At 40.2% G+C, this 13,363-nt stretch overlaps 1 protein-coding gene across 1 annotated transcript in view; it reads left to right on the top strand.

Annotated features, from left to right (window-relative positions):
- Nucleotides 1–12,862, top strand: part of MINAR2 (membrane integral NOTCH2 associated receptor 2) — a 30,612-nt gene extending 17,750 nt beyond the window's left edge. Inside the window, exon 3 of the mRNA XM_036747584.1 lies at nt 12,683–12,862. Within this exon, the coding sequence (XP_036603479.1) occupies nt 12,683–12,862 (180 nt within the window). The remainder of the gene's footprint in view (nt 1–12,682) is intronic.
- The last annotated feature ends 501 nt before the right edge of the window (nt 12,863–13,363 follow it).

Here is a 13,363-nt window from a genome sequence, read left to right as displayed (position 1 = left end):
CATAAATTTAAGTTACATAATCTCAACTGGATCCTCACTTCAGCAAGGCAGTCTTTTTAGAGCTCGCTAAAATCAGTTTACTATCCCACTCACCACACCAGCTATTCTGAACATTTTTATGTCTTTTCACAGCTCCCAAGGCATTCCTCTCTCCTACCTTATTTCTCATTTGAGTACCTTTCCTCGTACTTCACCAGAAACATTGAAGAAACTCAGTAAGAGATCCGTTTTACATTTTCCTCATCTCACAATTCTCAGAATGTATTCCCCAACTATCTTCTCTTTCACCCTGTGTCTCTTAAGGAGGCAGCATTTTACCTTGTCAAGGCAAACCATTCTAAATGGATTCTTGATCCCATTCTTTCATGTATTCTTTAGAAGATTGCTCCCTCTCTCATGCCCCTTCTCCCTCTGATCTTCAGTCTTGCCCTATCCACTAGCTCTTTCTCTGGTACCTAAAGATTGCCCAGGTCTCTCCTATTCCTAAAAAGTCTTCATTCACTTACAAATCATGCTACCTATCATCTAATATCTCTTCTCTCTTTCTCAGTTGAATTCCTTAGGAAATCATCTAAAGTCAATGCTTGTCTTTCCTCTCTCACTTGAATCTAAGCCTCCTGCTGTCTTGTTTCCATCCTTATCATTTGACTGAAATTGCTCTTCCTAAAGTTACCCTTGATTTCTAAATTGACCAATATCATGGTCCTTTATCAATCCTAATTCTTCCATACCTCTCTGCAGCTGTATATACTCTTCAACCATCCACTCTCCCCTCTCTAGGTTTTCATGATGCTGCTCTGTCTTGGTTCCCCTCCTACTCACCTGACCATTCCTTTTCAATCTCCTTTACTAGTTCTTCCTGAAGGTCATGCCCACTAACTGCGGGTATCCCACAAGTTTCTTCCCTGGGCTCTTTTCTTTTCTCTCTAAATATCAAAGTCTTTCTTAGTAATCTTGTTATTGAATTCAAATCTGGTTTCAGACACATACTAGCTGTGTGACTCTGGGCAAGTCACTTAACCCTGTTTGCCTCAGTCTCTTCTTCTGTAAAATGAGCTGTAGAAGAAAATGGCAAACTATTCTAGTATCTCCAAATGGGGTCACAAAGAATGGGACACAACTATAAAATGTTTGAATAACAGCAATGCAAATTATTCTCAGATCCATACTTCTGCCCCTAATTTCTCTCCTGAGTATTACATCACCAATTGCCTCTTGGACATCGCAAAGTGGATAGTCTATAAGAATCTTAAATACAGTTTGTGCAAAAGAGATTCATTTACATTTTCCCCCCAAACCTTTCCCTCCTCTTAATTCCCCTATTATTATCAAGGATACCACCATAGCTCTTAGTCACCCAGACTTGCAACCTCAGTGTCATTCTCAGCCTGTCTCTCACACCCACTCTCATTTACAGTCTACTGCCAAATCCTACCACTTTGACCTTCACAACATCTCTCATGTATGTCCCCTTCTTTCCATTCATACATTTGCCACCCTGGTACACATATCCTCTCACACCTGGGACTATTGCAACAGCCTTTTGGTTAGTCTCCCTGCTTCAAGTCCCTCCCCCACTCCAATCCATTTTCACGCAGCTGTCAAAGCAATTTTTATAAACTACAGGTCTGACCATGTGATTTTTATTTCTTGAATTTTTATTACACATTAAATTCCAGTGGTTTCCTATTACTGCTCAGATCTAATATAGTATCCTCTGTTTGGCTTTTAAAGTCCTTTACAACCTGGCCACTTCCTCGATTTTAAATCATCTTGTACTTTACTCCCTTCCATCTACCATATGGACCAGCAATACTGGCCTACTTGTTCTTCCTTGGGCATGACACTTCATCTCCCAATTCCACTGACTGTTTCCCGTTCCTTGGAAGTTCTCCCTCTTCATCTTTGCCTCCTGGCTTCCCTAGATATCTTCAAAACTCAGCTCAAATCTCACATTCTGCAGGAGGCCTTTCTACCCTGCCCCACATTTCTGCTTATGTCTTCCCACTTAGATTAGTTCCCATTTACAATTGTGCTGTGTACATAGTTGCTTGCATGTTGTTTCTTCCATTAGAATGTGAGCTTTTTGAGTGTAGACTCCATAGATATTTTTTCTTTCTTTGTATTCTCAGTGCTTAGTTCAGTGCCTTGATATAAGAGCTTGGTCAATATTTGTCAATTGACTGAATGAAACTGTGCTCTCTGGATCTACTACAAATTTATGTTATATAACTTTAACTGGACCCTTACTATAGAATTACTAGAAGTCACTATCCTACTCACCACAGTGACTTTTCCAAACTTTTCATCTCTTCTCAAACCTCTCATGTCTTCCCCTTTATCTTCACTCTCTCGGATAAGAGCCTTACACCTCATATTTCACTGAAAAAAACAATTGAGCTTTGAGAGCTCTCTTTTATGCCTTCCCCATCTCATATCACTCAGATAACTTGTTCCACTATCTCCTCCTTTACCCTGTCTCATACAAAGAGATGGAACATCTTGCTGAGGCAAACCCTTCTATGTGCACATGTGATTCCATTCCAGCCTATCTTCTTCAGCAGATTGTCCTTTTTACTCTTATTCTCCCACTAATGTTCTCCCTGCCCCCCACTACTGAATGTTCCTCTACTGTCTACAAACTTACCCATGTCTCCCCGGACCTCAAAAAACTTTCACTTCATCCACTTATCACCATTCACTGTTCTGTATCTCTCTTCTTTGTCATGGCTAAACTTCTTGCAAAGGTCGTCTGCAAATAAGTGCCTTCACTTCCTTTCTTCTCACTCTCTTCATCACTCTCTACAATCTGGCTTCTGATCTCCTCATTCAACCAGAACTGTTCTCTCTAAAGTTACTGATGATCTTTTAATTGCAAAATCTAACAGTCTTTTTTCAGTCTTCATCCTTCTTGACCCCTCTTGCAGCCTTTGACACAGTGTAAAGTATAAAAGTATACCTTTTCTGTATACTCTCTACTTTGTAGGTTTTCATGACACTGGTTGAATTGAATTGGAGAAATCTACACCTTCTCTATATTTATGTCTTTTGAAAGGTAACTAAAGGCTCTCTAAATGGCAGACTATTCTGTACAATAGGGGCATAGCACATACTACTTAATGTTCCATGTAACTTCCCTGAGATATTTCACTGCAAACTAAAATCCCTGTTTTTTGTAATGTCTTCAAATGTCTTTAGCTTTTTTCCCCCCTATAGTCTGTATCTATATTTCCAATGGAGTCACTCTGGTCCTTTACTACTATTCTGAAAATCTCTCCACATCCAGAGTTATCCATATCTTTACCAGTGAATATGAGATTCCATCAGGTCCTAGGCTGAACACTTTCCCTTTATTAAATTGCAGCTGTAGTATCAACAGATTTACAAATCCCAGGATAAGTGATTTCCATGCATCTTTCCTGAAGATGACATTTACTTATCTGAGTAAATATATTTGTGGTAGATGAGGCCTAGCAAATCTGGTCTGGTACATTAGGTTCAAAATTAGAATGAAAGCAGACACTCATGGAGTATTTAGTTGACTAAAAAAATATTTTCTTGGCCACAGTGGCAGAATGATATGGAACAGGTAAAGTATATTTAGTAAGAAAGTAGCTCTGATTCCCTTGAGCACGACTTTTATGTGACTGTGTTGGTTATGCTTCTGATCTGTAGTCAGAAACCTGAGGAAGAAGCTGGAGTTCCTCATGTCCTTGATGTTTTGCACTCAGGTGATTCAGAAGCCATATTAAAGGCCACAGCCTTTATCTGCTGAGTTATTCAAGAATTAGGGATGGTTTCAATAGCTCTTAAGGAAAAGGTGTATTTCCAGGTATGTATCCAGGTATATATGGTACCCTGGTAGATGGTTCTCCTACTGTATCCCAATCCTTGGTGGCAAGGTCCTGTAAGTCTTCTATAGACACTTTCACTACTTAAATGTCATTAGAAATATTATTGGGCAATCTTAGTCTTGAGAATGTGATAAAACTGCACAGGGAACACTGGAAGAAGAAAAGAAAAATTAAACTAGGAAGAAGCAAAAATAAAACAGAAGACAACAAGTAACGTAATAGCCATCTGAATATGATGAATGCAACCAGAATGGCCTGAATATGACCAGAAGTCCTAGGCTTTACTTCTTTCCTTAGGAAGGACTAAGCCTTGAATTGAAATGATCCATATGGTGGGTGATACCTGATCTTTGCAATTCACAATAGGTTTACCAATGTAAAGAAGTAATGATAAGCAAGAGCAACATTGTGAACAATAGGGCAACATTGAAGGGCTTACTTCAGAGAGCCATTCTTCTGCCCAAGTCACTGATCTTTGTCATGAGTCATATCTATCTGTAGCAAGTGTCGCGGTTAGTACTGATACTCATCCTATACCAGTACCCACTAGCCCATCAACCAGGACTTTGCCTTCCCTGGGAATCTCACAGGGACTGGAATGAATATGAAATCTTGTCCATTTAGAAGCTTCTAATCCCCCTTCTTCCACTGGGGGGTAGGTAAATTGTTCATCTCCCACCCCTCCCCTTGCCCAGGATAAAGCAAGTCACTTCCCAATAATACCAGCCCTTGATCCTAAAAGTCCTTCCTTGTCCATTGAGCATTAGATATGGTATTGGCAACAACATGGTGGGGCTCTAACGGTTCCAGATTACAGTATTGCTGGTCCTTCCTTTGCCTCTGCCCATACCAGTGCCCATTCTATTGGGGCCTGTTCTACTGCCCAATCTATTACCACCAGACTCTCAAAGCTGCCTTCTGCCACTGGGGCCTGAACTGCTTGCTGCCTGCTTTGTTGTCTCTTGCTATGGACACCAAGTGCTGTACCCTCCTCCAGGTTTAAGTAGTAACCCTCCTGCCATAGGTGGTGTTGCTGCTCTCCTGTGCCAGGCAATGACGGTGCTTGGGCCTGACTTCTTCCTCCGTTGACAAGGCCTTCTCATTAACCCCCACTTATCAGATTGAATGCCACCTTCCTGCGCCAGTGAAGAGGTTTGGGGTTTAGGGGTGCTCGAGACCCCAAAACACTGACATGCGGGGTCCTGCAGAAAGACTTTGACCCAAGCCTTCTCAGCCAAGGAAAAAGACAAAGTTTGTTAAGGGTTTGCCATAATGGGTTGTCTTAAGAAATCCCACCCTATGTGATGCCTGTCTTCACAAGCAGGCCAGAATCTGAGCTAGATTGAACCTCCTCCTTCCGTGAGATGGCCTAGACTGAGGAACTGAGGAGCTCTTGATGTCTTGAATGTCTTGATGTCTTGAACTCTTTTGGAGTATGTGACACACACTGAGCTGTTCTAGGCACAATTCAAATAAAATAAATACAAATGAAAGTTGAACAAACTTAGTTAAACAGAGTCATGATCTCATATGAGAAATGTAGTTTTGGGGATCACTGGACTTCCCCAGATTGTGAGAAAATGCAGTTTTGGGGATCACTGGACTTCCTAGGCAGGGCCAAAGTCCTGAGGAAGAACCCTGTGATAATCCCTAAGGAAGGCTGTGTAGACCACAGGACTCCCAGGGGAAGGCCAAGTGGTAGCCCCCCCCCCTTAATCTATGGGGATCACAGGGCTTCCTAGGGTCAGACCCTAGGAGGACCCAAGTGATGGCCCCTTAAAGCAGCAGTAAGATCACAAGGCTCCCGAGACAGGGCCAGAAGACCCAAGTAATGTCCCCTTAAGAAGGCTGTGCAGACCACAGGGTTCCCCAAGGGAATTCGGAGTGGTAGCCCTTTTAGCACTGCAGTGGGGACCACAGGGCACCCCAAGGCAAGATCCAGGAGTAAGCCCGAGACAAGCTTCCACTGCTCATTGTTTCCTTCACTTGACCTTAGGAAGATCCATGTGATTTGCCCATTGTCACCCAAAGAACTCAGGACCAGAGTGGGCAGAGAAAGGCATTTTATTATGCTCCTCAAGAGAACAGGTGTAGTGCTCACTGGAACACTCACACTGATACAGCGGCAGGAGCAGGGGTAACCATTCCCTCCACTCCTGCTAGAGTTATGGTTAGTTTACAATCTTTATTTTTTACATAGTTTTCTTAGCTTATACAGTTTATATGGGTAGGATAATAAAGATACAGAAACAAAAGTGAAGTTAATTAGATTTTTCTTGTCTTAGTTTAGGATTAAACTACATTCTTTTACTTCCCCTACTTTCCCTCTTTAACATATGCAAATTATGCAAATCAGTAGGCCTGGATTCTTGACCAAGACCAGACCCTAGATAAGCTTGAACAGGTCCAAGTGGGTTTGGCCTCTCTAATTCCCCAGACTGCCTTCTCAAAAAGCATGCACATGCGTACAAGCCTCTGACCTCTCACCTGACCGACCTTGAGGCCTGGTTTCTGCTAAAGCTGGGGTGGGGGAAGGGAGGGAAGTACACCTTTAGTTCTTTGGAAACAAAACTCCTCCTCCCATTTCTTACTTCGTATATCCCTTAAGGAAACAAAGCTCATCAAATAAACTCTAAAAGTAAACAAAGTCAGGTTACAGATTAAACTACATTTAGAGGATTCACAAATTGATTGATTGAGGAGGATTTACATATTGCCAAGGAGTCAGGGACAGTTGAGATTCTTCCCTTCAGAGGTTCCCAAACTTATTTGGCCTATCACCCCCTTTTCAAAATAAAAATTATTCAGTGACCCCCTGGAAATCTACTTTCTTTAACCCTTTAATGTTTTTTTTTAAACTGCATCTTTTCAAAAAATATGAATTTTTTTAAAAATACCCATCTTAAATTTAATAATTTATTGTAAATTTCTGTTTTTCCTTCTTTGAAATTTTGATGACACAATATTGTGTCATGCAATCATATCGTATCGTATTGTAAACAAGTTATTACACGCACATATTCCTGCAGATGCATGCTGGACTTCCCGACAATGAGCAACACACCAGCTCACCCACCTGCAATGCTCGCTTGTTAAGACTTGTATGTAGACTTGAACACTGATTGGTCATAACTTGCATTTTGTGTGCTTATTTGGAAAATAATTTAATTGCTACGACTTTAACTCTGTTACACCACAAATGAAACATGTGCAAACAATTTTTCAAACCGTTATCTTCTCTTCTTTCCTTATGCTTCCACTGCCCCTTTAGTTTTATTTAATGCCCCCCAATTACACCTGACGTTACTAATGCCCCCTAGATCATTCCAGTGCCCACCAGGGGCAGCATCACCCACTTTGGGAATCTCTGCATCTAGCTTCTTATCTAAGGAATGTTGAAGGCTCTAAGTAAATTTTTACATCCCTTGGGACAACGGTGGTTCAACCGAGGTTAATATTAGCCAAAATTTGCAGGACGAATGGACCCTAGTCCCAAATAATAAAAAGAAATTAAAGATTCTCATAACACATTTAAGAAAGGAAGAGGTTTACTTTGCCTACATACTGCAAACATATATAGCAAGTCTACAGCAGTCTTAGTTTCTTCGTCCATAGCCAGATGGAAACACCTGTCAGTCAACAAGCTATAGCAATTCACATAGTGTCAGGCTTTTTTATTCAGTAAGCTTTTTCTAGTCAGTTAGGTAATTATGATTAACAATACAAAGACACCAATTCCCTAAAAAAGCTCAGCACTTTTATTCTCTTTGTCTTATTTTTCCTGGGTGGTGGAGTTAGGGAGGAATGTTTCCAATCTCTGGCCCCACCTCAAATTCAATCCCTCTAGGCTAGTTTGATGGTGAACAGTTCAGAATCAATCTTTTCCTACAATGATTCTGAACAAATCCTGCATTAACCATGCCATTTGTGGTTGGTTCCAGCTTGGCCGATGTGGGCCGTAAATATCAGGTTGCAAATTGAAACAAAGTGAGGCACTTGTGGACTATTTAAGAATTTGTAAAAAAAAAAAAAAAAAGTGATACTTAGCCATAGATAGAGAAGGCCTTTGAGAGAAGAGAAAGCTTATTCTGCGAGGATATATCACTGATTCCTTGAGTGTGGTTTTTCTGAACCACTGCTATTCTGTAGTCACAAATCTAGAAAATCTGGAGGTCCTTATGCTCTGGTCCCTGTTCTTGTCAAGGGCCTACACCAATCAAGTCTCAAATGTGGTTTCAGTCCCTCTTGGGACAAAGAACCAACAAAGCCCATTTGATGGAGTACCCTGGCAGTTATTCCTCTTACCACTATATTGGAGTTGACCCAACCACTCTCAGCCCCAATCTCAGCATGCCATACGAATGGGCCTATGTCTATTAATCTATACTTAAATTTGCCGCCGGGGACATGAGCTCTCTAATGTTTGTACTAACTGATCAAATATTCTAGAGTTTCCCTTTCTCACCAGGTGATGGAGTAGCACAGCAATTAGCCAGTTAGGAGAACTTCTGATCCCTGGGGCTACTTGACAGATCAGTGATCCTTTGCAAAGTAAACTTTAGCTGAACTTGGAGATGCCTGCAACTGCTGAAACTATTATTGACCAACTCAGAGAGAAAAGCAAATGTCTTGCTTTCTGACTTATCCAGCAGCAATCCTCCTGCTTTCTGATTTATTGTATTTACAAATATCTTCTTCCTAGATAACCATTTCCTGCCTAACTTAGCCATAAATGCCTCAAAAAGTCAGATATGTACCTTGCCCTTTCCCACTCCCCTTTGATCAGATGAAAACATTGTCGCACTGCTCCAGCTTGTAAGCTTTTTCTCACGCAATAAATGCATTTATAGTCTTTGTAAACTGTGATCAGACTCTGGTTCATTCCAGGTCCCCCTTTTGGACCTGGCATTTCTTCCATTTTAACATTTCACAGGGATCTTTAACGCTGCACTTGTGTGCCTCTAAGAATATTGACTCCTTTCTGAGTCTGGGGATCTGGGATTTCATTAATATGAATAATAACTCTCCAGATGTCACTGGTCCTCTTTGAGAATGAAGGATCAACAACAAGCTCTGAGTAGTTGTAGCTGCCTCCCTAACTGGCAAGGATTTTTTAATTTCCTTTTATTATTTGAGACTCAGGGCCATTCCTCCTGCAAGTTTTGGTTAACTTAAAGTCTGCTTTGACATTAACCTCACCTGAACAAAAAACTGTCCCATTGGATATAAAATTTTGCTTAAGAGCATTCCTTAGATAAGAAGCCAGAGGAAGAATCTCCAGTGTCCCTGACTCTTTGGCAACATATAAATCTTCCTTGTCAACCTGAATTAAGGAGAAAGGAGTCAAAATAGCAAAAAAATAGGATCTTTGGTTGGGGGACAGAGTTACAGCTGAAGTTCCAAGCAACAGCAAGCGCTGGGGGCCGGATGGAGGGGAGGAGGGGAAGGGGGCTGGGGGCCAGGGAGAAGAGGTTGAGGGGGCGCAGACTGGGGTGGGTAGGGTATCTTATAAAGTGTTTGGTTTGAGGGAGAGGGGCTACTGGTACAAAGGGGTTGGGACATTCTATGGTTTCACAAAGTAGGTTGTTTTGTATAACAACTGAAAGTCCTTAGAGAAAGCTTGGGAATTTAGGAGGGGAGAATTTAGGACATTTACAAAATAGTCAGAGGCTGGGAGTGACAATGTCTGGTCAGCCTCAGGCAATTCATGGGTCTGGGAATGGGGAGAAGGTCAGCTTTAGCCAGCTGCTTTTGACTTCCTCAATCTATTTGTGAATCCTCTAAATGTAGTTTAATTTATAACCTGATTTAGTTTACCTATGGAGTTCATTTGATGAGGTTTATTTCCTTAGGGGATATATGAGAGTATGACTCTATTTAACTAAGTTAATTGCAGCTTTTATAACATTGAAGGAAGTATAGGACTATGAATGTATCTTTCGTCTAATTTTTATGGCCTAAACCTCACTTTCTCTCCTTCAGAGTCATCAGAGTCCACTGGCAAGACATAGGTTATGACAACTGGAGATGGCCCAAATGCAGTGGAAGACCTTGGCTTTCTTAAACTAAAGTCTTTCCCAGGTCTCAGTTTGTCTGAGGCAACACCCATTCAGTAGTTAAAGGCTGGGTAAGAATTGAGGCAAAAAAAAAGGCCTTGTTTTGGGAGGGGGAAGGGGGGTAGAAAGACCCTCAGAGTTTCTGGCCAGAACAGAAACATTTGTTAGTTACACTCACCCTGAGCAATCAAAACAGAAACAATGAGCAAGTAAGGCTTAGATGGAGAGGCTGATGACTTTGCTCAGCTCTCTGCCTCACTTAAATCCAATTCATTTCGAAGTTAAGACCTCACCCTCCTGATGTCATTGGTCCTCTTTGAGAATGAAGGATGAACAACAATCTGTGAGTAGTAGTAGCTGCCTCCCTGGGAAACTAACTGGCCAGTTCCAGTTGGGCAATGCTACTATTTCCTCCTTCTCCTCCTTCTCTTCTTCTTTCTCATCTTCCTTCTCCTCCTCCCTCTTCTTCCTCCTCCTATCCCTCTGTCCACATGGAGAATCATGCCCTTACATGAGGGTGCTCTGTCCAAAGGAATGTAGATTTTGATTGCGTTTACTTCACAGGGTATCTTGGGGTTTGGGGACTAGATTTTTTTTTCTTTCCTACTTATTTGTTCCATCGTTTTTTGTTTTGTTTTGACAATTGACTCTTGTTTTATGTGGTTTTCGTTTATGATTTCTTAAGGGATAGCTCTAGAAAACCAGGCTTTGATAGAGCCTGTTGGAATTCAAATGGAGTTGCTTGACTATGCCTTTGAACCCAGATCACTCTGACTCTCTTTAAATGGCTAATGGTGGATCCCAGACTTGGCCTTACTTGCTCGTTGTTTGGATTTTGATGCCTCAGAGTGAGTGTAAATGACAGTTGTTTCTGTTCTGTCCAGAAACTCTGGGGGTCTTCCTCGTCCCGAGTGATTCTTTTGTGAAGGCAAACATATGCCTCAATTCTTACGTAGTCTTTAACTACTGAATGGGTGTTGCTTAGAGGGGCTGAGCCCTGGGAAGGATCTTAGTTTGGGAGGGCCAAGGTCTCCCATTCCATTGTGGCCATCACCAGTCATCTTGACCTATGTTTTGCCACTGGACTCCAAAGACTGGAGGAGAGAGTGAGGCTAGTGACTTTGCATAGCTCTGTCTCACCGAAATCCAGTTTACTTGCAAATCAAGACATCACCCTGCTGCTGTCATTGGTCCTCTTTGAGAATGAAGGACGAACGAGGAACAGCAACAACAACAATACAACCTAAGAGAAATGCACAAAATTGCAATATGTAAAACAATTATTCGCCTGTCATTTTGATGTAATTTTTTCTATAAGAAGACTTGACAGAATCCTCATGATGGTCTAGGTTTCCTCTGAGGCCAGAATCTATGCTTGAGAATAATAATGATAGCTCAGTTTTTACCTCCATAATTTCTGCATTGTGGTAAATATATATTTGGCAGTAGTTACCTACCACATAAACTCAGAGAGGAGATATTCCTCCCATAACAATATGCAGAGACTTCCTTCATTGACACAGAATGTGAACTCTTTATCATCTGTGAATCATGTCCTTTTTAAAAATATCTCTATATTACGTGAATAATACATATGAATAACAAAATCAAATTGTAAAAGCCCGTCTAAAGCAAATAATTCCAACTTTATTTCAATTCTCAATACTTTATATAAATTTCTGGATTGGAATTTTTATTCTTTTTTTTTTTCTTCCCTAACATCTCTTAGTCCCCTTATTTGTTCAGGGTACAAAAGAGAGGGGAGAGAGCGAGAGGGCACATTTTCAAATTTTTCATTTAAACTATCTGGCTACTTGATGAGTTTTGTTTTCTTTCACATACTAGTTAGATTTTCTCATTTCCCTTGCATTTTTTAAGATCAAGGATATTCTAATCATATTATGAGGGTAAGATTTCTGTTATTTCCAACTTAGACATGTTCTTTTAGTAAAATTACCCAGAGCTCCAAGCAATTTTTATTGTCCTCAAAGCTTCAAACTTCAAGATAGTTCTTCCATCTCTCATAATCAATCAGTAAGCATTTATTAAACACCTTATATGTCTTCTCTTCTCCAAGCTTAACATCTGTAGCTTATCCAATTGATTTTCCTATTATATTTACAGCCCAGAAAAACAGTGATAAACATTCCCAGCTTCTGTATTTCTTTATATCTACATTTTAAAATTATATCCTACAATTATAAACAGCTGAGTTAACACAGATTTTCCAAATGTGGGCTCTTTGCAATCAGTCTATGATAGTATTATCAGATGTATATATCACTTTAAAATTTAAGAAGCATTCTCTTTACACATATCCTAATTGATAGACAGTACAAATAACAAGTCTTTTGTTAATGCTGCAGAGACTAGGACTCGAGATATTAAATAACTCATTCCAACAAAAATAATGTTTTATGGCACCTTAAATTTTACAAATAATGGGAAATTTACTTGAACGGGAAAAGCAGATATAGTTTTAATGTATCAGGCAGATATACTTGCTGTTATCTAACCTCCCCCTCATCAACTTCAGCAACCAACTATCAATTGTAGTTAGCTACTTTTTCTTGTTGACTTCTCTAGGTCACTGAGGCAAAGTCTAGAATTTGACAGCTCTGATTTTAACTGGGCAACCGCCAAAACGGATTTACTGTTTACTCTGTTTTCAAATGTTTCAAGATGTGGCCATATTAATTAGTGGATTTACTATTATATAATAAAGCAAAATAACTTCTTGAGATTATATTTATTTTACTATTTTTCTTTTAGGAAAATCCTAATGATCTACGGTTTTGGTTGGGGGACACATACACACCTGGATATGATGCCTTGTTGAAAAAGAAAGAGCGACAACGGAAGCAATCTAAATACTGCCGAATAAGCCTGATCGTGTTGGTGGCTGCCTGTATTTTGGTTTCTGTAATTACTATTTGCAATTTCCTTGCCTGAGTAATCTGCTATAGCAACACTGAATATGGGGAAGTTCTCTTTCAATAAATATTTCATAAACGAATATTCTTGTTTTTGTCCTGCTTCAATGCTATGCTTTGACATGAAGATGAACTTGAGTTCTTAAAAATTATGCCAGTAGAAGGCAGCCTCAGACACTTACTTCATGTGTGACCCTGGGGAAGTCACCTAACCTTGATTAGCTTATAATTTCGTATCTGTAAAACTAGAATAATAGAACCCACTTCATAAAATTGTTCTGCAGCTCACTGGAGGTTAATATTTTAACAAAGAAAACATAGAAAGATTGACTTTTGGGGCAAAAGAAAAAATTATTGCAATCAAAATCTGCAATAAAGAGAAACTGAGGCACAGAATTCCAAGCATGATCGATTTATTAATAAAGTTAGCAATTGCCAATAAATGGTATCCAAGGCTCCCCAGTAGGCAAGGATACATCTGACAGTCATGGCAGCTCTTTTATCATCAATAAAGAGGAAC

This window comes from Trichosurus vulpecula, chromosome 1 (assembly GCF_011100635.1).
Source record: "Trichosurus vulpecula isolate mTriVul1 chromosome 1, mTriVul1.pri, whole genome shotgun sequence".
In the NCBI taxonomy this organism is placed as follows: domain Eukaryota; kingdom Metazoa; phylum Chordata; class Mammalia; order Diprotodontia; family Phalangeridae; genus Trichosurus; species Trichosurus vulpecula.
This window is presented reverse-complemented; position numbering and strand designations above follow the sequence as displayed.